At 41.7% G+C, this 26,677-nt stretch overlaps 1 protein-coding gene across 7 annotated transcripts in view; it reads right to left on the bottom strand.

Moving 5' to 3' along the window:
* The window catches only part of Gria1 (glutamate ionotropic receptor AMPA type subunit 1), a 345,667-nt gene that overhangs the window by 73,093 nt on the left and 245,897 nt on the right, over positions 1-26,677 (bottom strand). For all 7 annotated transcript variants that reach the window (XM_042692388.1, XM_042692387.1, XM_042692390.1 and 4 more), the window contains one exon: positions 26,190-26,560. In XM_042692388.1, coding sequence (XP_042548322.1) covers positions 26,190-26,560 — 371 coding nt within the window. The remainder of the gene's footprint in view (positions 1-26,189; positions 26,561-26,677) is intronic.

Below are 26,677 nucleotides of genomic sequence, written 5' to 3'. Positions count from 1 at the left end.
GCCAGGGTACCAGATCTGATGCCAATATTTCCCATGTGTAGAAGAGCTCAGACCAGGAGGAAGACAAAAAAAAAAAAAAAAGAGCTCCTCAAAGAAGGTGATATTCTCCAGGCATGTTCCAGAGAAAACACAAGAAGCAAAGACCTTAGGGATGAAAGGAACAGAAATCAAATGACCTCCCTCTAGGGGAAGTCAGAGGGGACGCAATAGCAGCCATCTTGGGAAGGGGCAGCATGTGGGGGACGAGGCCCAGCAGGAGCCCACTCAGCTGGGCCCAGAGGGGCTGGAAGCAGGCTCCAGTGGAAAGGAGGTATGGGGTGGGAAGCAGGGGTTGACATGAACCATTATACAATTTTGAACAAACATTGACTCGTAGGTTGGACAAGGTCTTGGGCTGAGGTGGCAACAAGAACCAAAGTATGGCAGCAGATAGGTCATGTAGGTGGGCTCCAAATCAGAGGTGGTTACTCAGATTGCCCAGAAGGGTGGAACAATACTGAAAAAAAAAGGAACTGAAAACTTTAATAGATTCGGGAGGTGGGTGTGGGGAGTGGTGAGGACAAGGAGGGCTTGCTCAATTTTTTTTTGGAGGGGGGGTTCCATAATTAAGATTCAATTTTTTGCAAGTTGTCCTATATATTTATTCTTCATCTGATACTACGAGGAAAGCAGTATTTAGCTCCGTTTTATGGATGGGAAAACTGAACCATATAAATCTAGGTGTCTTTGCAACAACACACAACTACTCAGAGTCTTGATTTTCCTCCTTCTTCCCTCCCTTTCTCCCTCCTTCCCTCCCTCCCTCCCTCCCTCTCTCCCTTCATTCCTCCCTTCCTTCCTTCCTTCCTTCCTTCCTTCCTTCCTTCCTTCCTTCCTTCCTTCCTTCCTTCCTTCCTTCCTTCTTTCTCCTTCTCCCTCTTCTTTTCCTCCTCCTCATTCTCTCTCTCTTTCTCTCTCTTTTTTCTTTTCTTGTGTGTGCTCATCCTGGGGTTTGAACTTAGAAACTGGGTGCTGTCCCTGAGCTTTTCTCTTGCTCAAAGGTAGCGTTCAACCACTTAACCTACAACTCTACTTCCAGGTTTTTTGGTAGTTAAGTGGAGATAAGAATTTCATGCCTGCTTGAGCTGGCTTCAACCATAGTCCTCAGCTCTCAGCCTCTTGAGTAGCTAGGATTACAGGCATGAGCCTCTAGTGTCCTGCAGGATTTTATTTCTTAACCCCTAGAATAGCTTGTCTGTCTGTCTTTGTATCTTAGGCTTGGGGTTGGGGAAATCTTAGATGCATCAGTGCTATTTTTCTCAGGTGGAAAGCACTGGGAAGAAGAAATACCCAGAAATGCTGGTGGAGCATCAACTACCTAACAGCCCATCCTACCCATGTCTCCTACAACACTATATTTTCCAACCTACTGGTAAGTCCTGCAGAGAGCTTTCTGTGTGTCCATGCTATCTAGATGGATGCTTGGTTTGTCTCTGTTGCTGGAGGTGTGCTTCTGGGAGCTGGGCGTGGTCTCCTGAGATCCTTCATTCCTTGTTTAGCATCTAACAAGGATGGGGGGAAGGGGAAGGAGAAGTCCCTGACCACATTTTTTCCTTCAGCTTCTTAGCAGTTAATGATTAAATTAGCAATGGAAGGCTGCCTGAGAGTAAGAAATGGGGTAGGCCCCAGGAGAAAGAGAACTGCCTGAGATAAAAGAGGAGGAGAGGTACCTAAATCTATTAGAGCAGCCAACGATGCTAAAAACCACAGGCAAGGCGCCTACTTCATTTCCAATCTGCCTTGTGGCTTGTTAGAGGATCAAATACAACAACAGATGACTGTACTCTGAAAAAAAATCAATCAAAACACACTGCAAATGATCCCTTATGGTTCTGCTGTTGTAATACAGAGAGTTAGAGACTGGAAGCTGCTTCAGAGACCTTCAAGGTTGTCCTGATTATTTTGCAGGTGAGGAAAACCAGGCAGAAGTTCAGAGAGATGGAACGACTGTTTCCAAAGTCACCCTGGAAATGAATGTTGCAACCAGCTTTAGACAGTAAATGCCCCACTTCAGGCAGAGAGCTCTTTCTACTTCAATCAAGCATTGCTTTAGAAGGATATTGCACAATGATGGATCAGGTCAGTTAGGACTACAGAACTTGCTTAGCCACTTATTAATTATGTGGTCTTGACCAATTTATGGAATCATGGTGTGTGTGTGTGTGTGTGTGTGTGTGTGTGTGTATGCACGTGCACGTGTGCTTGAACTCAGAGCCTTGGCTTTCTTGCTGAAGGCTAACACTCTACCACTTAAGCCACAGCTTCCTTTCTGGCCTTTTGCTATCTAGTTGGAGATAAGAATCTCTTAAATTTATCTGACCTGGCTGGCTTTCAACCCTGATTCTCACATTTCAGCCTCCTTTCTAGCTAGGATGACAAGAATGAAGTTCCAATGCCTGCCTGGAGCCTCATTTTTTTTTTTTAATCTGGAAAAAAGTGGAATAGTTCTAACTGAACTCACAGGATTGTTATGAAGATTAGATAATGAGTAAAGAATGGTAATGATTATCATGATAAGTTCATGATTGCACATTTTTTCTATAATGTTCAATTATCCATTCCAAATAAAGACTGACCTGAATTTCAGAGGCACCCAGCCCAACCAAATACATACAAATTCTAATTTGGCTTTCTCTTATATTTTACTGATTGGATCCATAGTGAGTCAAAAGAGAATGCCTTTCTTTAACAATTCACAATACTAGCTCTAGCCCAACCCCAAAAGTTCACCAGGGAATCAAGTTCAAAGCAAGTTCAAGAGGCTGTGTATGTACAGTATTCCAAGTGGAATTGAATAGTTCATGCAAAGGCCTGAGGGAGGGAGGAGGGAGAGATGAAGGTTGATGCAGGATTAGAAGATCTATTATGTTGCTGCAAAGAAGTCCTTATTCCAAAGTGTGAAAGGCTTAGAAAATGAAGAGCTCACAAGTGTGAGCTGATCCTGCTCAAAGGAATTGTCGTGTGTACTGTCAAAAGTAATTGTCAAGGTTGTGCTGTGTCTTAAACTGAAAGCATCAGACAAGATGGAAAATACCATGTCATGAAAATGAGTTGTGGGTTCAGTCATCCCTTAACCCCCAGCAATCACACACAAGGTATGAGACTGAGACATCTCCTGGCTACACAGGAAGCATGGCTCTCCATGCCAATGTGTAGAACCACATTTTGTCTACATGAAAAAAAAAAAGCTCTCCCTTCTGCCTCAGGTCCCTTCCCAACTTCTATTTACTTACAGAAAGAAACTCTGATGGACATGATGGTAGAGGCCCACAAAATAACAGCATATATACATGTTCATATCTTAGGAAAAAAACTTGGAAATTTGAGATCTATTCTTTTTTAGGGGGGAGGAGGCTGATCTTAGGGCTTGAACTCTGGACTTGGGTGCTGCCCCTGAGTTCTTTCATTCAAGTCTAGGCCTCTACCATTTTGAGCCACTTCTAGTTTTCAAGTGAGTCATTGGAGATAAGAATCTCACAGACTTCTTGCTAGGGCTGGTTTCAGACCACAATCCTTAGATCTGTCTCTTGAACAGCTAGGATTACAGGTATGAGCCACTGAGATCAGGTTTTTTATAGCAAAGTTTATACAAATAAACCCTTGTATCGGAATAGGTGTTCATGAGTCCCTTTACTTGGTTTGTAGGTTTTACTTGTTTTCCCCCACATCAGTGACTCCCTGCTTCTCATCCTTCTGATGAACATGTCTAATCCCTAAAAGCTCTAGGACTCGAACTGGTCATCTGTCAAGGGAGCCTCATTGGCTCCCAGCTCTTTAAATATGGGATGTTGATCCAGGTGTCTATGACTCACTCCTATAACTCTAGCTATAGAGGAGGGGCTGAGACCTGAGAATCCCAGTTTGAAGCCAGTCTATGAATTTTATTTTCAATTAATCACCAAAAAGCTGCAAGTGGAGGTATGATTTGAGTTCGAGACTTGAAGGAAAAAGCTAAGGGACAATCCCCAGGACCTGAGTTCAAGCCCCAGTACTAATGCATGCACAGACACACAGACACAGACACAGACACACACACATACATTCCTAAAATGCTGAAATCTAATCTTTGCCCTTTCTTTCATACTCCTTAGTACATTCAGTGTCTCCTCTGGCATGTTGAAGAGACACCTCAAATCAAATATTGCAAAAGAGAACTCTTGGTTTTTCTCCATTCTTCACACTTATCATCCTCCAAGTGGTCCCCATCTCTGGGAAAAGATTTCCCCAGGGGTTCTCCCTTTAAAACACGTCCTGGATTATTTCACATTACCTCTGCAGCAACCATCCTAACTAACTATACCCATCGATTCTTGCCTTACTAACTGGTCATCATCTCTAAACTCTGTAATAGATTTTCCTGCACACAACACCTCATGAGGGTTTTCAACCTCAAAACCATCGATGCTCTAGGCCAGGTATGAATTAGTGGAGGGCGACTGAGATGTTGAGGGACATCCCTGATACCGACCTCCCTCATCTGAGATTATCCAGCTTGTCTCCAGACATTGCTGCGTTGTCTCCCAGAGAGCAGAATCACTCTGATGGCCAGAATTCCTGATCTGAAGAGAGATCCTTCAAAATGTAAATCAGACCAAAGGAGGCTCTGGCAGGAAGCTTTGCAATAGCTTCCTGTCATGTTTAAAATAGGATCCAAGTTCCTGACAGAGGCTCATTCAGCATGTACTGTTCCTGAACACCCTTCTGTTGTCTTTCATGTGATTAGATCCTCCTCAGCTCTCCATCTGAGCTTAAAGGCGACTTCTTCCAGGAAGTCCAAGTTGGGTTCACTTCCCATACTGTTCCTTTCTTTAACCTGGTGTGTCTCTGGAACTGCATTGTGATTCTATTAACCCTTTAAGGAACTGGGTTTCATTTGTCATTTGTCATTTTCTTATGCATACCATGAGGTTGAGTAAAGAGCATTTAAGAATATGGTCATGCCAGTTGCAAACAAGGGCTAGTCTGCATGACAGGTATGTATATGATTCTCATTCAAGTGAAGACCCTGGAGGCAGAGATAAAGATGAGAATACCATACAATGCCTTGTCAATTTTCCTTTTTTATCCCATAGTTTTGCAACTGTAATGAAATATCCAGGCCATTCTTTGCTCTATTTTTTTTTTTTTTTTAGGTCAGAGACCAGGACTTTTGCTCATCGATTGGTGTTCTACTCCCTGAACTATGAATCCAACCCCCCTCCCCCCAAAAGTCATTTTGCTTGTTTTTGTTCCATGTATGCTAGTACTGGGGCTTGAACTAAAGGCCTCATGGTTGCTTTTCAGCTCAAGTCTGACACTTTACAAGTAGAGCCATTCCCTCACTATACTTTCTGATCTTAATCAGAAGTCATTTTAAAAGCAATGTTTCATTCAACAATACTGATTGAGTATCTGCTCTGGGCTGGACTCTGGGAAAGGAGCCAGACCACTGCAGGGGGTGGATTTGGAATTTGTGTCCACAGGAATTATACCACTTATCTTCCAGCCTGGGATATAGTCACTTAAACACAGTAATATGTGACTTAATTTTTTTGTGGATATCAGGAAATGAAGGACAAAAGAAGGAGACACGTAGGCATCATAACTTAGACAATGTTTCATGGGTACTTGCTGCTTTTGGATAGGAACTTCTGGGCATGTCTCTTAAAATTTTTTTTAATGGTTATCATAAAGGTGATATACAGAAGGGTTATGGTTACATAAGTCAGGTAAAGAGTATATTTCTTTTTGGACAATGTTACTCCTTCCCTTGTTTTCTCCCAGTTTTACCCTCCTGTTTCCATCCAGGAGTGGTATAGTTCATTTTCCACATAGTATCCAGTGTGTACCACTGCTGTATTTGTTCACCCTTTGTCTCTCCATTTCTGAGCCTCCCCTTAAAAAGAGATAAAGGAACAAACAAGATAAAAAGATAAGAAAACAAAATAGCAATGGAGAAAAAAACCTTCTGTTTCCATTTCTTGGATGTGCCTGTCTCTTAAGTCCATTTGCTATAAAATGTAGTTGCTATAAAATGGGATTGTTTCCCCGTTGGTCTTGGCAATGATTTTCTTGTATGTTACCAAAAGCTCAAGCAAACCCCCCCCAAAAAAACAAAAACACAACCAAATAACAAAACAACAATAAAAGCTATTATAAGCAAAAAGAAATAAACAGGTATATAATATATATAGAATTGAGAAAGAATTGTACAGCAAAGGAAACAATCAACAAAATGGGGAAGAAAACAAATCATAGAATTGGAGAAAATGTTTGTAAACTGTATATCTTATAGCAAGCCAATATCTAAAAACTACAAGAAACTCATAGAACTGGATAGAAAAACAAATCAAAACAAAACAACACCAACAAATATTAATAGCTCAGTTAAAATGGTATACAAAATGTCAACCGATATTTCAGAAGGTGCTCAGTAGCCCTAATTATCAGGAAACTTCAAATTACCTATCAGCTCACAGATATTAATAAATAAATAATACTAATAAATACATATTCCTAAAAATGAAAAGAAAACCAACTATTGAAAGTGAATAAAAACAATTCCTGTGCAGGTTGGTAGGATGCAAATTGATAACCACCATTACAGAAAACAATAAATGGAAAATAGAAAAATAGAGCCACTGTATGATGTAATAATCAGTTGGGCATTGGTAGTTGACCCTGTAATCCTAGCTATTCAGGAGGCTAAGATCTGAGACTGGCAGTTCAAAGCCAGTTCAGGCAGGAAAGTCTGTGAGACTCTTTTGAATTTTTTTTTGGGGGGGTCCGGTTGTGGGGCCTGAACTCTGGGCCTGGGTGCTCTCCCTCAGCTCTTCAGCTCAAGGCTAGCACTCTACCACTTGAGCCACAGCACCACTTCTGGCTTTTTTCTTTTTGCTTGTGTGGTGCTGAGGAATCGAACCAGGGCCTCATGCATGCAAGGCAAGCGCTCTACCACTGAGCCACCTTCCCAGCCCCACTGTGAGACTCTTATCTCTAATAAACCACCAGAAAACTGGAAGCGGCTCTGTGGCTCAAGTGGTAGAGTGCTTGCCTTGAGTTGAAGAGCTCTGGGACAGCGCCCAGGCCCAGAGTTCAAGCCCCATGACCACCCCCCCCCCCACACACACACAAAGATTTAATAGTAATACTTACAGGAATATACCAAAGGAAATAAAATCAGTATCTCAAAAGAGTGTTTTTACTTCCATGATGCCTGTAGCATGATTTCCCCAAAACCAAGAAACAGAAACAATCTCACTGTCCTCTGATAAAGAAAACTTGATGTATTCACAGAGGAATACTGTACGGCATGAATAAAGGAAGAGAAGTCTATTATGTGTCACAACCTAGATGAATCAGGAGAACACTATGCTAAGTTAAATTAAGGTAGACACAGAAAGACAAGTAATATATGATCTCACTCTGGCCAAGCTCAGAGAACAGCACCAATTCTTACCAGGGCCTGAAGTGTCAGGCAAATGCAATGACGTTTGTTATAGGGTGCAAATAAAGTTAGAAAATGAAAAAGTTTCAGAGATCTAGTGGATAAGGTGGCAAACCTAGTAAATAAGAATGAATGTTATATTTGAAATTTGCTAATAGAGTCACTCTTAAGTAGTAGTTCTTAAGAGTAATTCTTTTTTGTTTTTTTTGGTCCAGTCGTGGGGCCTGTACTCTGGACCTGGGCGCTGTCCCTCAGCTCTTCAGCTCAAGGCTAGCACTCTACCACTTGAGCCACAGCGCCACTTCCGGCTTTTTTCTTTTTGCTTATGTGGTGCTGAGGAATCGAACCCAGGGCCTCAGGCATGCAAGGCAAGTGCTCTACCACTGAGCCACCTTCCCAGCCCCTTAAAAGTAATTCTTATGTGCTCTTACCCACCTCACACACATACTGATGTGAAATACATTAATTAACCTGTTAATTATTTTCATAACACATATGTCTATCAAAATATCACTTGCCAGGGGTCTGTGGCTTATAACTAGAATTCCAGCTACTCAGAAAGCTGAGATCTGAGAATCAAAGTTCAAAGCTTTGTCCAGGAAGGGAAACCTGAAAGACTCTTAACTTCAAAGAAGCTTTAAAAAGCAAGAAAGAAGTAGAGGCATGATTCAAGTGGCAGAGCGCCAGCTGTGAGCAGAAAGACCCTGAATGTAAGCTCTTATATTAGCAAAAAAAATATTCGTATATCTTTAATACATGTAAATTTTATTTAGCAAACATCCTCCATAAAGCCAAGAAAAGTGGAATTCTGTCTTTGGGAAGCTGACATTCTAGTGTGGATTTTTTTTTTTTTTTTAAAAAGGAATTTTAATGTATAGACAATGTGCTAAGAACTAAAAGTTGTAGAAAACACATAAAAGCTCAGAGGGCAAGTGGCCACAGAGGTTCTTCCTTTTAGGGGCTGAGAAAATCAAGAGAAGCTAATTATAGAGGGTGAGTGTCCTAGCATGGCTTAAGCGGTTAAGGCCAAGGAACAGAAAGTTAAAAACTTTAAGGGGGCTGGGTAGGTGGCTCAGCGGTAGAATGCTTGCTACGCATGCATGAGGCTCTGGGTTCGATCCCTCAGCACCACATAAACAGAAAAGGCCAGAAGTGGCACTGTGGCTCAAGTGGTAGAGTGCTAGCCTTGAGCTAAAGAGCACAGGGACAGCGCCCAGGCTCAGGTTCAAGCCCCACAACTGACAAAATTAATAAATAAACAATAAATAAATTAAAGGATCCAGGAGTTTGGGATAGAACAGAATGTAGAAGCCAGTGCATTAAAAAAGGGGTGAAATGGAGGTAGAGGAGAGATCAAAAGCGTGACAGAGAGACGAGTAGAATATCAGGGGCCAAGAGCTTTAAAGGAGACATTAAAAGGTCTGGGAAGATTAGAAGTGAGATATTCAGACCAAACTGCAGGGAGAGATTGGAAGCATGTAAGATCCTTGGTTGAAACTTGGCCTCTTGGATGTCTGACAAAGCCGTGTGTGTGTGTGTGTGTGTGTGTGTGTGTGTGTGTGTGTGTGTGTGTGTGTGTGTGTTAGAGAGAGACAGACACACACACACACAGACAGAGAGAGAGAGACAGAGACAGAGAGAGGGAGAGAGAGAGGAGAGACACATGGGGCTTGAACTCAGGGTCTAGGCACTGTCCCTGAGCTTTTGTGCTCAAACATAATGCCCTACTGCTTGAGCCACAACTTCATTTAGGGATTTTTGCTGAATAATTAGAGATAAGTGTCTCATGGACTTTCCTGCCTGGCCTGGCTTCAAACTGTGATCCTCAGATCTCAGCCTCTTGGTTAGCTAGTATTACAGGATGAGCCACCTGTAGCTGGCTGACAAAGCCTTCTGTGCTAGATTATCTGGAGTCTGACCCAACACCCTCAGAGGGCTAAAGCTCAGACCCAGGGTTGTCCTGACTTGGCTGTCTAGAACAAAAGAGAGGGCAGATTATCTCATGGAACTGCGGTGGGATTCATCAGCACATCCCTCTCTTAGCTGCCTAGAAGCCATTTTAGAACCTGTTTAGACTCATCCAGTCCATGGTGTTACCTAGTGGGTTGCCCAATGCTGCACTACATGAAGCATCTCAAGAAAACTTCCAGCCAGCAATTCTCTTGCTTGTGAACTTACTGATTCATTCTTCCTTTTCTGCATTACATTAGTACCTTTGCTTTTCAGACCTGTCTCTCATTGAACATTAGATTCATATTGATTTTATTTCCTCCTCTCTCCATCCTGCTTCTTTTTGTCCTCAGCCCATGGCTGCTCATCTATTTCTGTGCATATAGTCATACCGTTTCTCACATATACCGGAATGATGCTGATAGTGATGCATAACGCACTGTTATTGTTGGTCTTTTTATATAAATATATATACCTACATATACTATACATATATATGATTTGAATTTTTTCCCTTTTGGTCTAAAAATGGTTAAACTTAAATTTTTCCCAATTGTTCAGGGATAATTGCACTCTACTAAATATGTAAGGTGTTATCTACCTGGGTTTGAGTACAGAAACTAAAGATGCAATATCTAAATAATGAAAAAAGTATATTGGTAAGTGCAGATCGCAAGCACTTCTTATTTAGATGCTTATTTATTACTTCCTTTCTCAGTCAAAATACATTCCTTGGGGGTCCATGGTAGATGCTAGAATTACTGGGGTGGAAGAGGTAATGATAATAACCTAAGTTAGCCTTAAGCTTTATTATCTCCAAATTAGTCCTCTGATTAGCAAAAAAAAAAAAAAAAAAATCACATCATCAGGAAGTGTCTGAAATGTAAAATCATATGCCTTAAACTCAGACCTACCAAATGAGAACATGCATTTTAAGATCCTATGTATTCTGTGCACAGGATAAAAATTTGGAGCTGGGCACCAGTGGCTCATGCCGGCAATCCTAGCTACTCAGGAGGCTGAGTTCTAAGGATGCCATTTGAAGCCAGCCTGGGCAGAAAAGTCCTTCAGACTCATCTCCAATGAACCACCAGAAAACTGGAAGTGAAGCTGTGACTCAAAGTGGTAGAGCGTTAGCCTTAAGCAGAAGAGCTCAGGGACAGCAAGTGCCCAGGCCCAGAGCTCAAGCCCCATGACTGAAAATCAAACAAAATAAAAACATTTGAAAGCAAGGGTTTAGATGATAGGTATTAGAGGAGCCATGGGAATAGTAATGCAGATTTCTGCGATGCAGGAAGGATGGGGTTAACAGAGCTAGCACCGTGCTGTAGAATGCTTGATTATTTAATGGGTGTTTTCTCCACTGAATTAAGGGATAATTTTTTTGCCTGTGAGTAGTGAGAGCTCAGGTTCTGTTCTTCAGGAGAGTCTCCCACTCACCTAGACCAGGCCTAGACTTCTGTAAGTGCCTATCACGTGCTTTTGCTTAGCGCTTATTGAATTGTTTACAGAAGCACTCAAGCAAATGAGAAGGTTTTCCAGGTTTTAGGGAAGGATGGAATTGTTTGATTTTTATTGTTTTTGGTTTTCATTTATTGAATAGGGGAAAAAAGTGTTTCTCTCCAGCAGAAAAATATATTATCATTTTCAAAGCCACATCATTTCACCGCAGTTGACATATACAGGATAGAAAACTCACAAGATGAAATGGAAACAAATTTTGCACAGAATAGATTTTGTTTTGTGATTCAAGGCTATACATGCATTTACCTCCTTTTTTTTTTTTGTTCTGGACCTGAGGCTTGAACTCAGGGCTTAGGTACTGTCCCTGAACATAGTTAATGCTATGTTACTTGAGCCAAAGCTCCACTTCTGCTTTTTGTTGGCTATTCTAAATAAATAATGAGTCTCAGACTTTCTTGCTCAGTCTGACTTTGAACCATGGTCCTTAGACCTCAGCCTCCTGAGTAGCTAGGATTAAAGGTATCAGCAAATGTTACCTGGTAAATATCTTTTCTTGCATGAGTTGTTTATTATTATTATTATTTTCTATCATTTGTAGTGAGTTGGGTGATTCACAATTCAGCCAGTACTTCCAATTTATTTGCCCTAACAGATCCTTTATTTACTAATATCCTTAGGCTCAATTGGTAAGAACAAATACTACATATATATATGCTATTTAAAATAATATCTCTTACGATATACACATACATATACAAATATATATACATAAATATACATATATACAAATATATAATATACAAATATACATACATATAGTATTATATTATATTATATATAACATATATAATATAATATACATATATACACATAAATATACATATATACAAATAGATAGTATACATAAATATACATATATATACTATTTAAAATCATATCTCTTATGATATACCCATACAAATCACCCCTTTCTCTGTATATATTAAGGCTAACGCTCAGTAAAAGCAAATGTGTATTGAATGCATACCAAATCTCACTACCTTCTCTGTCATTTGCAATGCAATTTCTTCTTTTAGGTTAATTTAAATGAAAGCAAATTAGTTCTTCTTTGCCTTTTCTCAGACTGTCTCTAGAGTTTTCGATGCCCCAATTTTGATGTGAAAGGATGCCTTTTAGTACCTACTAGTATTATGGGCTTTATCTGTTACTTCTAGGTGTTTGGAAATATTGTCTAGCGAAAAATTACTGGTATAGAGTTTTATTTATTGTTTGGCTGCAAATCTCAAATAAAAGTCATAATCATTGATACTCTAAAGGAATCTTAGTATCTCACAATTTTGAAAAGTACTGTAGACAAGTTTTACATGAAGCTTGATGCAATGTGATTTCCATGCCCCATGGAATCATCTAGCCTATGTCCTGGTGCCAGTTATGAGAGATTTATTATAAAGCAACAATATTGGAGATGAGCAGTATCAGGCAAGCATAGACAAGTCTATGAATAGGACAAATTCAAAATCCAGAAGCAGACCTTCATGTATTTGACAACTGATTTATGGGAAAGGTGTCTACAGTTTGAAATAAATCATAAAACTATACAATAGTATATCTAAGTGCAAAAACCATCTTGAACTGTCTCACTAATACTAATATTTATAGGATAGAGAGTATTTTCTTTCCTCTTTCTCTTCCTCCCTCCATCCTTTCCTCCCTCCCTCCCTCCCTTCCTCCCTCCCTCTCTCCCTCCCTCCCTCCCTCCCTTCCTTCCTTCCTCCCTCCCTCCATTTCTTCCTTCTTTGTCCTCCTTTCTTCCTTTCTTTCTGTTTTCTTTCTTTCTTCTTCCTCTCTACTTCCCTTCCTTCCCCTCTACTTCCCTTCCTTCCTCTCTCCTTCCCTTCCTTCCTCCCTCCCCCCTGCCTTTCCTTCCTTCTTCCTTAGGTCTGTCTTTCTTTCTTTCCTTTCTTTCTTTCCTTCTTTCTCCTCTCTTTGTTTGTTTCTTTGTTTGTTTCTTTTTTTCTTTCTTTCTTTCCTCTCTCTTTCTCTCTCTTTCTTTCTTCCTTTCTTTCTTCCTTTCTTTCCTCCTTCCCTCCCTCCCTCCTTCCTTCCTTCCTTCCTTCCTTCCTTCCTTCCTTCCTTCCTTCCTTCCTTCCTTCCTTCCTTCCTCCTTCTTGCTAGTCCTGGGGTTTGGACTCAGGGTGTAGATGTTGTCCCTGAGCTTTTTGTGCTCCAATGCTCCAAGCTAACACTCTACTACTTTGAGCCACAACTCCATTTCTGGCTTTTTGGTGGTTACTTGGAGATACAAGTTTCATAAACTTTCCTATCTGGGCTGGTTTTGAACCATGATCCTCAGATCTTAGCCTCCTGAGCAGCTAGAATTACAGGCCATGAGCTACAGGCAGAATATTTTCATGACCATGAAGTGCACAAAGACTGAGTAAAGCAAATGAATATTCTCCATAATAGACTCTCTGGTTAAAGTATACTACATTAAAATTATATATATATATATATATATATATTTGTCTTTTTTTAATTTAATTTTATTTTATTTGAGAACATACTGTACAGAGGGGTTACAATTACATGGGTAGGATAATGCATACATTTCTTACCAAGCATTGCAGCCTCCTCCTTTGTTTACCCTTCACCTCCCTTCCCAGCCTCCCCCCTCCCCCCCCAATTCTTCCCCCCCCCACTATATTTCTGATTGTCATAAAATACTAAGATAATGAAAATGCAAGCCACAGATCAGGTGGAGATATTTATATTTATGCAACTCTAAAAGGATATATCAAGAGTACTTGTGTAACAAAAAAGAAAAAAGACAGGTTACCTAATAGAGGAATGCACAAGACATTTAAAAAGCCACTTTATCCAAGAGGCCAGCAGTCAAAATTACTCATAAAAGTGAAGAAGTAGTAGTGGCTAGAGAAATGCAGATTAAAACTATAATATGGTTGGGCTCTGATGGGTAACTCAAGTAATCCTAAGGTACTCTGGAGGCTGAGATCTGAGGATCTCAATGCCTGTCTGGCCCTTTGGGATCATCCATAGAGGGCTTTAGGGTCCATGGACACAATAGAGGCTTTGTGAATTCTCTGATGTTTATGTGGGCTGATCACAGGGCTCAGAAACTATTTTGCATTCAGACTGAAACCTGAGGTCTGAGAATGGAGGCAGTATGCCCAGGATTAGGTGGCTGCCACCATGTCTTCCCACTGCTGTTCTTGCCAAGTCAGACTCTGTGGCAGGGAGCACAGATTGTGCACCTGTGACTCCTGGTCTTGCGCCTCAGGACAGGTGAGCACAAACACAGCAAGTCAGCTTGGCCAATTCTAATCTTTTTCCCCTCCCCTGCTTATGTCACTGAGCAAACACTGTCCAAACATGGACAGTGAGAATGAAGAACAATGAATGTGGTCTTAAAAACGCAAAATATGCTGGGTTCCAGTGGCTCAGGCCTGTAATCCTAGCTACTCAGGAGTCTGAGATCTAAAGATCACAGTTCAAAGCCAGTCTGGATAGGAAAGTCCTTGAGACTCTTATCTCCAAAGAATCATCAGAGCACTGGAAATGGAGCTCAAAGTGGCTGACACCTGTAATCCTAACTACACAGGAGGCTGAGATCTGAGAATTAGGGTTTGAAGCCAGCCTGGGCAGAAAAGTTCATGAGACTCTTAATCTTCAATCAACCACCAACAAGCAAAGCCTGTGGCCTGACTCATTTCAGTGCTCAGACTTGCTGTAAGGTTTGCTGTAGAGAAAAGAGATCGTGGCAAACTCTTGTGTCTCTCTTGTTTCTTTTCATTTTTCCCTCATGGATTGAAGGCCATACAAGGCCCTATATAACTTCAAAGTGTTCAAATCTAAATATGAGTCTTTTGAAAAATTGCTCATTGTTTGCTAAGGGTCACTGGAGTTGAGTCATTTTCAACACAAAAAAAGTTGCTATATCAAGGTCCAGGTTATAAAATGCTCAGTGCTCATTTCCTAAGCTATATAAACTCCTGCAACCTTGCCTTTTTTTTTGTTGTTTTCTCAAAATGAGGGTTACAATCTCTTCAGGCTATTGTTTAGACTCCTTAATGATATAAATCCCTAGATTGATTAGCTCAACAAATAATTAGAAACATCTATTATGGACATACATTATTAAACGCTGACTATACTACATGGTTATTAATAAGTATTTACTATACATTTCAAAAAACTTGGAAAAAGAGACTATATTATATGCCTTCCCTGAGCATTTATTCCATGTCAGATGAAGAGAGGAAATGGGGGAGAGTGCAATCATAAGATTCAATGCATATGCTACAAAATTAAGAAAATTGAGCAAAGAGGTGAGGGTGGGCTAGTGGGGAGAATGAGAAAAGGGGTGACATTGATCAAGAAGTGTTGTCTTCATAAACTTATTTATTGAATGGAGACTCCTTTGGACAACTACTTAAATATATATATATATATATATATATTATTTTTTTTTTTTCAAATATGTGTTAAACTGAGCACTGGTGGCTCATGTCTGTAATCCTAGCTACTCAGAAAGCTAAGATCTGAGGATCATAGTTCCAAGCCACCTTGGGCAAAAAAGTCTGTGAGCCCCTTTTTTTTTTTTGGTCGGTCATGGGGCTTGAACTCTGGGCCTGGGTACTTTCCCTGTGCTCTTCAGCTCAAGGCAAGTACTCTACTGTTTGAGCCACAGCACCACTTCCGGTTTTCTAGTGGTTTATTGGAGATAAGAGTCTCATGGAGGAGTTTCTTGCCCAGGCTGGCTTTGAACTCTGATCCTCAGATCTCAGCTTCCTGAATAGCTAGGATTACAGGTGTGAGTCACCGGTGCCCGGCTTCTGTGAGACTCTTATCTCCACTAAACTACCAAAAAAATCTGGACGTGGCACTGTGTGGTTCAAGTGGTAGAGTGCTAGACTTGAGCAAAAGCAGCCCAGGCCCAAGTTCAAGCCCGAGGACTGGCACAAACAAACAAATAAAACAAAAAGCCAGCATGTTAAGTCCTCTAAATACCTTATTTATTTTAACTTCATCATGATGCTAATAGGTACCAGCATCATTTTTATGCATAAGGTTTGCAGAAGATTCTCTCTGTCTCTCTTTCTCTCTTAGTAAAAGTGATAGAAAAGTTTATCAGGAGAAATACAGCAGAAAAAGAGAACGCATGGATTAGATATAACTACAGGGAAATGGCATGTCAGCCTGCCTTTACCATCCTACACCACCTTCAGCATCTTCCTTATCGCAGAACTAGGCCAATAGTGAGAGCCGGATGGCTTTCTGATGGGTCCATCTCCTTTCTGTTTACGACTCTGATGCCCTGATGTCCTTACTTCTTTGTTTCTTTGGTCTTCCTTCCTTCCACGTTCTTTCATAACCCCTTGATTCCACTGTATTATTTTCAGGTTTATCTGCTTCTCTTGTCCTCTGCATGCTGTATAAACTCAAGTCTCGGATTGGCTGCTTTTTAATGAACTTGTATCATTTCTTCCCTGCTTTCCCTCTTCCCCCTTGAAAAGGTAGCCCTAACTGCTACTGGGGAAAGTGGATCATGGCCAGTCCTGGAACTTCCTGCTGACTGAGGAGCATTGGTGAGGAAGAAGGCAGTCTAAGGATTCTCTTTCCTCTCTCTAAATATATATAAACAGGAAATGGCATCGTGGCTCAAGTGGGAGAGTGCTAGCCTTGAGCTGAAGAGCTGAGGGACAGCACCTAGGCCCAGAGTTCAAGCCCCACGACCAACAAAAATAAAAAATTAAAAAATATGAATTTATTTATAAACATATCAATATATTATATAAGATATTTATATATTTTATTATATAATGTATAATATATTTATATAATGTCATATAATATACTTATATAAAATAAGATATATATGTAAAGATATATAATATATGCAGAGAATGCTTAAATAATATATATGTATGCATATATATGCAGAGAATCCATAATACACACAGACAGTTTTTGTGTTGTGTGTGTGCATATGTTGGTACTAGGAATTGAACTCTGGGCTTTATATTCTTGCTGAACTTTCACACTCAGAGCTGGTTCTCTACCACTTGAGCTACACCTCCCCTCTGACTTTTTGGTGGTTAATCGGAGATACGAGTCTCTCAGCTTTGTCTGCCTGGGCTGTCTTTGAACTTTCAGTCCTTAGATTTCCAGCCTCCTGAGTAGCTAGGATGACAGCCGTGTGCCACCCAGGGCCCAGCACTTTGAGAGGTTTAATGGATATTGTTTCTTCCCTTGAATCTGGCTGGGGTGACAGCATGGCAAAAGGCACATTATGTCACTTCCATGGGGACCTCATGACAAGTGATATAGCTTCACCTGCTTCTCTTTAGGCCACCTATTCTTGGAAACCATCCATCATGCAGTGAGGGAAGCCCACGCAGGAGCAGAGAGAGAGAGCGTGTGTAGGTGTTCAGGTCAGCAGCCCTAACCGGAGACATGAAAGAGAAACAGCATTCAGAGGATTCTGCCCTCTTCCCCTCCGCCATCCACTCAGCCACAGCCTTTTATCTTTCCCATCTCAGGTCCCAGACAGAAGCAGAGACAAGATCTCCCATGGTGTCTCCTTTCCAAATATCCTGCACAATTCACGTGCTTCTGGCTGTTATTTTATATCCAAAGTTTGAGGTGTTCTCCACCCCATCCCACCCCTGCCCACCTCCATAGCAGCAGTAGTAAGGCTCTGAGATGCAAAGCTAATTGCTCCAAGTCACAAAATATACTGGTAAAAGAAGCAGAATGAAGCCAAGAGTAACATCAGAGCCTGTACTTTAAACGATTCTGTTGGGGAAAAAAAAAATCTAGGTATATGTACAATTGCTGCAAAGCCAAGTTCAGTCACTATGGAATGGAGGGAAAATCACAGCTATTTTGATTACAGAGAGTAGAAAAATCCTAGTGTCCAGGAGAGCAGGAGGGATTGGTGGATGGTGTGGCCTGGCAGGAAAGGGTCACTGCCAGGGAAATGAATCAGCCAGCCACTCAGGCAGGGGCTGAGGTTTGGTTCCTTCCCAGGAAGTGAGGTGAGAAACAAGCTGGGGACAATGAGTAATGCTGCTAATATCTTCTAGTCATACTGCTGCACCTGGTAACCTCCTCCTCCTCCTCCTCCTCCTCCTCCTCCTCCTCCTCCTCCTCCTCTTCTTTTTCTTCTCCTTCTCCTTCTCCTCCTCCTCCTCCTCTTCCCCTTCTTCTTCTTCTTCTTCTTCTTCTTCTTCTTCTTCTTCACCCCTCCTTCTCCTCCTCCCCCTCCTCCTCCCATCCTGCTTCTCTCCTCCTTCTTCTTCCATTCCTCCTCTTCTTCTTCCTCTTCCTCTCTTCCTCCTCGTCCTCCTCCTTGTCCTCCTCCTCCTCCTCCTCCTCTTTCTTCTTCTCCTTCTTCTAGACTTCCAGACTTCCCTGTGGCTGAATGTGGGCCTGGAGTTCAACCCCATAATGAGATGCATGCCAGTGAAGTTCACTGCTCTTATCTGGGAACATGTGATTGGTTGGATGGCCCAGGACAGAGCAAAAAGGCAGTTAAGTGAATGACACAATGGAAAGGAAAGAGAATGAAGATTTTTGAATCTCCAGTTTAAGCTATACACTAGGCTCTGTGCTAGCCTCTGTTTGTATGAGTATTATTGTAAAACTCTTGAGATATGGTTATGAATGACCTCCTTTTTAAATTTGAGGAAATTGGAGAATTAGGCTTAACTGCTTGATCCAACAGTTAAGTTACCAGATTAAGTCTGAAGACTTTGTAAATTGTATAGGATCTAAACCCAGGTATGTTTGAGCAATGAGATATTTGATCTCAAAACACAGTCATTTCTCCTTTGGTGCTTGTCCAACGCCTGTTGCCTCGCCTTCTTTGCTTTTGTGCTACTCTTGGGGCTTGAACTCAGGGCCTAGGCACTGTCCCTGAGCTTTTGTGCACCAGGCTGGCACATTACCACTTTGAGCCACAGGTTATTTCCTGTTTTTTGATAGTTAATTGGAGATAAGAGTCTCACAGACTTCCCTGCATGGGCTGGATTTGAATTGCGATCCTCAGCTCTCAGCCTCCTGAGTAGCTAGGATCACATCCAGTGTAGATCTATTTTTTTTGTCCCTCCCTTTCTAAATATACAATCCTGTTGCTTTAGTTCATGGTGAATTTTCTCTGCTGTTTATCTATTAACTGTACACTTGACTCTTGGGAATGATTCAAATTACATTCTGCTTTCTCACCTAATTATTTGCTTACATGCATTAGTAGATAGTTTAATTTTAGCCCAGGCTGAAACCCAGTCCATGACGCTCTTATCTCCAATGGGTCAGCAAAAAGTCAAAAGTGAAGGTGTGGCTCAAATGGTAAAGCACTAGAAGGCAAAGGACAGCTTGAGGCTCTGAGTTCAAGCCCTAGTACTTCCACCCTCTTAAAAAAAAGCAAAAGAAATAGGTTTCCATTATGGCAGCCAGTATTGGTGACCCAGGCCTTTGTGTGCGAATGCTGTAGGTAGTTAGCTGATCTATCATTGATATCTGTTTAGGCTTTTCTCCTTGGTTACTCTGTTTCTCATGATGTATGGGTTTCAGGACCTACCTCCAAACATGCAAATGAACTGAGAGAAAAAGAGAGAGAGAGAGAGAGAGAGAGAGAGAGAGAGAGAGAGAGAGAGAGAGAGAGAGAGAGAGAGAGAGATTATGACATAAGGTTCTAGAAGATTTCTAAAGTGCCTACCACTTCCCTTGCCTGAGATTTCTTCTAGCTGACAGTAATTTCCTTTGCCAGGTGGAGATAATTACCATGTATGGGAAGACAGCCTATGATCAGAAATAACGGGGAAGTGGAAATCATAATGTCTTCTATTCTCCCAATTCTCCCAGGACCCTTTGAACCCTTCTTGAGCACCAGAAAAAAAAAGTCACCACAAGAAGCCAGGAATGCACTGACCCTGTGGAGGTGGAGAAAGGGGTTGGAGGGCTCAGTGAGAATAAAGGTGCAGACCTGGTTTTCATTCACCTGTATGGAACCATGCCCCTGGCTTAGGACCATGTGGTAGGAAGACGATTGTTCTGAGCATTGATAGGCCATGGATTCTGCCTGGGAGACCTTAGAGAAGGAGATGAATGAACAAGAGCACCCTTAGATCCACTCAGAGTTGGATGTCTTTATGTACTATGGTTCAAAATGCTCCCTCCGTCTTGGATCTACCCTGGAGTGTCCTCCCTCTCCCTGAGTTTGCAAATCAACTCTGTCAGTAATTCTTGTCAATGCCAGCTTCCAAGAAGACCCCAAATCTATGTCATGACCAGTCTTGTAATTACCCATCATCACAACTTGTCCTAGACCATCACCATAACTTGTCCTAGATGGCCATAAGAGGCTCTAATCTGATCCTTCGAGCTTTTGCTCTCTACTCTTTTCTTTCTGCCCTAATTCACTGGCCTCAGAGTTCTCCAGAGTGGTATTACAGTCTGAAAATCAACTCTTCTTTGCTTAACATCTCCTCCCTGCCCCATGGCTTTCCATAGAATTTAGAAGTGAAAGCCAAATGTGTACCACAGTCATGGATCCTGTATGATCCGGCCTTTGCCTACTCCTCCAATAGGATCTCAATCCCCTGTTCTCTCCATTTATTTATGTATAAGCCCAGACATACAAATTTCTCCCTTAGTCGTGTGAGCAGTAAGCTCTATCTACCCGAGGGCCTTTGTATATGGCTATTTCTGTCTCTCTGTTATTTACAAGCCTGGCTTCCTCTTACCCATCCAGGTCCTCAGAGAAATTGTCTCAGAATACCCTTAAGTAAGTATCCTTTAATTTCACTTCCTTTATCATGCATTGCAACAGCCAGGCTCCTTTTATGTGTAGCACGCCGCTGCTTATACCATCGCCATGGCTTGTTTACAATGTCTACTGTGTTCAACTGCTTCTGCTGCTAGCTCTGGGAAGCCAAGGTGCCCATCCTTCACACTCCATCTTCAATTGATCTTCCCATCTTCGCCAACCCAAACCATCCCCTGTCTACTGCAGACAGTTAATGGATGCCTGCTGAATACATCAAATAGTGTGGGCTGCAAAGAGAGATGAAAGGACTAAATAAAATAAAATAATGCCAGGAGCTAGACACTGATGGCTCACGTCTATAATCCTAGTTACTCAGGGGGCTGAGACCTGAAGATCATGGTATCAAAGCCAGCCTGGGCAGGAAAAGTTCATGGGATTCTTACCCTCAATCACCAAAAAAGCCAGAAGTGGAGCCATGGCTCAAGTGATAGAGCACTAGTTTTGAGCAAATGTAGTTCAGAGACAGCACTAGGCTTTGAGTTCAAGCCCCAGGACCAGCATCATAACACACACACACACACACACACACACACACACACACACACAAATACACATGCACACACAAAAAATGCACACATACACACAATACAACCCCCCCCCCCACACACACAAATAAGCCATTGGGAGAACTAAATATAAGTTTTACCTATAATGATTTTGTTTCTCTTGTAATATATTCCTCCTCAATACTCCTCTGTATGGAAAAAAAGCAATCTAAAAAGTATCTACTTAAAAATAGATCTTTGGGTGTAAGAAACATCTACAAAGTCCATTCATGGATCAAAACTTTCTAATCTTACTATACCAAACTATGGCGATCTGTGATTGCAATTCAGGTGGATTTTTTTTTGTTAACTTTGATGTTAAAATGGAATATGAATAAACAATGTAGCATATAAAGTCTTTAAAGATGCTACTTGTGGTCATAGTACTCTATGAAGTACACAGGAAAAGTACTCCGTGAGCAAATAGGAAAAGAGGGACTGTTTGGTGGTTACCACTGCTTGCTTGACTTCTGTCTCTGATCACTATTTTAAAAAGATCTTTTTTGCCCAGCACTGGTGGCTCACACTTGTCATGCTAGCTACTCAGGAGGCTGAGATCTGAGGATCGCAGTTCAAAGCCAGCCCAAGGCAGAAAAATCTGTGAGACTTTCATCTCCAATTAAATCACCAGAAAACCGGAAGTGGTACTGTGGCTCAAAGTGGTAGAGTGCTTGCTTTGAGATTTCATTTGAAATCTCAATTTAAATGAGGAAGAGTCTTAAGAATTCAGATAACACTGGTCTCCTGAGCAAGTCATTTTGCTTGTGTTCCTTGATTTCCCCAGAAGAGGGTATTAAGCTTTGGAATCGGTATGAGCAGCAAATCCTTCTGGTGAATCTGGGTCCAGGACCAACACAGAAATTCAATAAAGAAGACACATTTTATTCTATCATCTTCCTCTGTAAAGGCTAGGGATTGTGCTATAGGTTTTATATATGTCAACCTCTTTTAAGCCAAGACTGGTAGAAAGTTGTTTCTATTTTTCTTTCTTTCTTTCTTTCTTTCTTTCTTTCTTTCTTTCTTTCTTTCTTTCTTTCTTTCTTTCTTTCCTTCCTTCCTTCCTTCCTTCCTTCCTTCCTTTCTTTCTTTCTTTCTTCCTTTTTCTATCTCCTTCCTTCCTTTCTTCCTTCCTTCCTTCCTTCTTTCCTTCCTTCCTTTCTTCCTTCCTTCCTTCCTTTTTTTTGGTCAGTTGTGGGGCTTGAATTCTGAGCCTGGACATTGTCCCCCAGCTCTTCAGCTCAAGGTGAGTGCTCTACCACTTGGGCCACAGTGCCACTTCCAGTTTTCTGATGGTTAATTGGACATAAACACCTCAAGGACTTTCCTGCCTAGGCTGGCTTTGAACCACAATCCTCAGATCTCAGCCTCCGGAGTAGCTAGGACTACAGGTGTGAGCCACTGGTGCCCAGAAGTTGTTTCTATTTTTATGGAGGCTTGAGGTGAGGTTGTTTTTAATAAAGCTAAGGAGGAGGGTAACCGTTCAACCTCTTTTGTTCACTTCCAGGTGAGTTTCTGAGATAGGCCCATGGAACCATTAAAAGTTCTAAGCACACAAAGGTCAAAGACTGAAATCCTCTTTGGCCATCCAGGTAACCCAGGAATGAAGGCAATCAGGTAGGGACAATGTGAGGTAGCTACTAGTGAGGATGGCTCTTTTTCAATGTTGGGCAATCACTGTCCACAAGTACAGTTTATACAAGACACATGCCTGACAGAAGATTCACTAAGTGAACTCAGAGCTTGCGACTGGAAGGATGGTGAAAATGTACCACAAGGGAGTTGTTAGGAGATAGTTGCTCCCCGGAGCATGATAAATGATACAGGATGCTAGGCATTCACACACAGTGAAACCAAAGGACAGTACTCTTAGGGGAAAAACACAAAGGCACAGTGCCAATGTGCCTCTGACCACATAGGATAATATTGATCAAAAGGAACTCCAGGAAATGGAAACAAGAGGGCTTTTTTACTTTATTGCTGTTTTTCCTTTCTTTTCCTTTTGTCTTGTTTGTGTATGTATTTTGGGGAGGTGAAAGAGGGGGGCACAGAAATGGAGGGACAAAGTGGTATTCACTGGACACTAAGTGGAAAATGAATTATATATAACCTATGGGTGGGGACCAGAGGAGAACACTGGAAGAGAGTGAGGGAAGGGGTGACATTGTCCAAAAAGAAATGTACTCATTCACCTGACTTATGTAACTGTAACTCCTCTGTAACCCACCTTTATGATAACAATGAAAAAATTAAAAGAAAAAGATAGTTGCTTACTCATGAAGGAAGGACTGGAGAAAAATAAGCTCATGACATGTATATGTTTTGATGGCCCTACTAACTGGGTAAGAGTCATGTCTTCCCACTGTTTATGCACTGGCCTGATTTATTTTTAAGCAAATCTCTCCCTGCTTGGTTCTTTCTATTCTTTACCATGTGTTTGCCAGTATTGGCCAAGCACCCAGTCTCACACCTTCTCTCCCACGCCTCTCTCACCCCCTTGACTGTCTTCTTATTTAAAGAAAAACAAGATATCATGGTGAATGATAAAACTTTCCACATTATACAGCAGGCAAAATAAATCTTGGAGGAGGAGGCTGGTTAGAGAGTTTACTCCATTGTTGCTTAAGAATAGGGATCTAGGGCTGAGAAGGTGGCTCAGTGGTAGAATGCTTGTCTTGCATTTATGAGGCCCTGGGTTCGATTTCTCAGCACCACATAAGCAGAAAAAGCTGGAAGTAGCTCTGTGGCTCAAGTGGTAGAGCACTAGCCTTGAGCTGAAGAGGTGATGGACAGTGCGCAGGCCCTCACAACTGACAAAAAAAATATGGATTTACAGTGACATTGAAGTATGAAAGGTATGTCGGGGCTAGGCGCTGGTGATTCATGCTTGTAATAAATAACAAGCAGTTCAGGAGGCTGAGATCTGAGGATCATGGTTTAAAATCTAGTTTAGGTAGAAAAGTCTCTGAAATTCTTATTTCCAATGAATCAGCAAAAAACTGGAAGTAGAGTTGTGGTTCAAGTGGGAGAGTGTTCCTGTCTTGAAGCTAAGTTAAGAGTATGAGGCCCTGAGCTTGGGCTCCAAAAGTGGCACAAAAACAAACAAAATAAAACACCTCTACCCAAACAGGGCTAAGATATCTCTAGACTTTTCTGTGAGATTTTAATATTTATTTGCTTATGCCCCTGATTGACCCAGGGAGCCTCTGTTCTATACAATGCTCCCACCTGCCTGATTCAGAAATTTGGTAATCTAGGAGGAATAACTATATGGAAAGTGAGGTATTAAACAGCTGTGAGAGGAAATACCGCTCCCGCTAGTTTATCAGGTCAATGTGTGAGGTTTTATAGCATGAACCTTCTGGTATGTGGGCGAAAGACCATTATTTACATGGATAGGAGGCTAAAGGTGAGAATCAGTCCGATTGGTAGTTTTCAGAATTTTTTTTCTTCTTTTTCCCCTAGGTCCTTTATACCTTTCTTTTCTTTTTTTTAAGCCTTCAGAACTAACATTTATTTTATTTTATTTTTTAAATTTTTGTGCCAGTCTTGGGACTTGAGCACAGGGCCTGGGTGCTGTCCCTGAGCTATTATGCTCATGGTTAGCACTGTACCACTTGAGCCATAGTTCCATGTCTGGATTTTTTTTTTTTATTTGGCAATGATTAATTGGAGACAAGATTCTCATGGACTTTCCTGCCGGGGCTGACTATGATCCATGATTCTCATATCTCAGTCTCTGGAGTAGCTGGGATTACAGGTGGGAACTACTGGTGCCTGGCAGAGCTAACTTTTTCCTAACAAGCATGAGGCCCTAAGTTCTTCAATACTGTAAAACCAACAAAAGCTCAGTCTTCCCTTCAGCTCACATCTTCCAAAATAAACTCTACTCACAAATTCCAATACATGATCCAAGCAGAAGTGAAACAGTTCTGGTCCTTATCCTAAGCATTGAGTCACCTTGGTTCTTTCATTGGGGTATCTGAGCCCCCATTTTTAAACCACAACAAATAAACTACAGTCACTGCTGGCTGGAGAATTTTCCAGAGTCTTTCTGAGAACTTACAAAAGGAGACCGTTGCTTCTTTCAGACCAAGAAGCCAAGGGCAGAGCAAAGTGCCATGCCTGGGGTCTCTCAGAGGGCCTGTGTGCTAGAGTTGGGGCTCCATCACCTCTACCATGCAGAACAAGTTTAGAGCAGTGGTCTGAATCCACCCATCTCACCCACTGTCTGTGATGCCTTGCTTGCAAGGTATTTGGTATTTTGGGATTCCTCATTGGATAAATCTATAGGACTCAGCCTTGATACACAGCAGATGCTCAGTAAATATTAGTAGTACTATACTATCTCTCCTCTTTCTCTGTATTTCTATACTTTTTTTGAGGGGTGCAGGTTTGGGGGTTTGAACTCAGAACCTGGATGCTGTCTTTGAAATGTTATGGTTAAGGCTAGCTCTCTCCCACTTGACTCACAGGTCCACTTCTGGCTTTTTGTGTGTATGTGTGTGGAGATCATTGGAGCTAAGAGTCTTCTGGACTTTCCTGCCTGGTCTGACTTTGAATCATGATCCTCAGATCTCAGCCTGCTGAGTGGCTAGGATGACAAGCATGAGCCCCCCCCTCCCCCGCCCCAGCCATCTCCTCCATACTATTCAGCGACAAAACCTCAAGCATGATTATTCCTGTATATCTTGACAGATTGCATTCACCAGCTACCAGACAAGGAGGATCCACCCATGGTGTCCAGAAAACCACGACTGAGAGTGGACAGCTATCGGACTGTATAATGGAATAGAATGAAGATGGGGAGATAATACCCAGTCCTTAAATTCCCAGTACTTAAAAAACATTTTTTTTTCCTTCCAAGCCAAAGATGGAGCAAGAAAGTTAAAAAAAAAAAATAAAACAGCCAACTGACCTTGGAGAGATGTCACAGCCTTGTTGCATGAAGGCCCCAAGGGAGAACCACAAGCTGTTGAATATCCCAAACTCATTGGATTGGTCGCTGGGTGTCTGGTCCCGGCCTTCCTCGAGTTCTTCACTGTGCCATTCGTAGGGGCTGAAGCGGCTGACCAGGAAAAGCACAACACTGACTCCAATGTAGGCGAAGACAATGCACATCCAAATCTCATACGCCAGAGGATCGAGGAAGGAGAAGACTCCTGGCTTGGATTTCTGTGGCTTTTTTATCATGATGGAGATCCCCAGACTCATAAATGGCTTGGAGAAATCTATCACTTCTTCCCGGACCAAGGTGATTGTTAAGGGTGCTACTGCCACGTCTGCTCTCTGCAAAAATAACAGAACGTTTTGTTGGATCTCAGCAGCTCTCCGTTGTTTGTTCTATTGCTTCTCTCTTCGCTCTGAAGTTGGCTATCTTTTAAATCTTACCGAGGGTGAAATGGG

Source organism: Dipodomys spectabilis, unplaced genomic scaffold (genome assembly GCF_019054845.1).
Source record: "Dipodomys spectabilis isolate Male_0828 unplaced genomic scaffold, ASM1905484v1 ptg000155l, whole genome shotgun sequence".
Taxonomy (NCBI): domain Eukaryota; kingdom Metazoa; phylum Chordata; class Mammalia; order Rodentia; family Heteromyidae; genus Dipodomys; species Dipodomys spectabilis.
The sequence above is the reverse complement of the archived record's forward strand: the minus strand, read 5'-3'. Positions and strand labels throughout refer to the sequence as shown.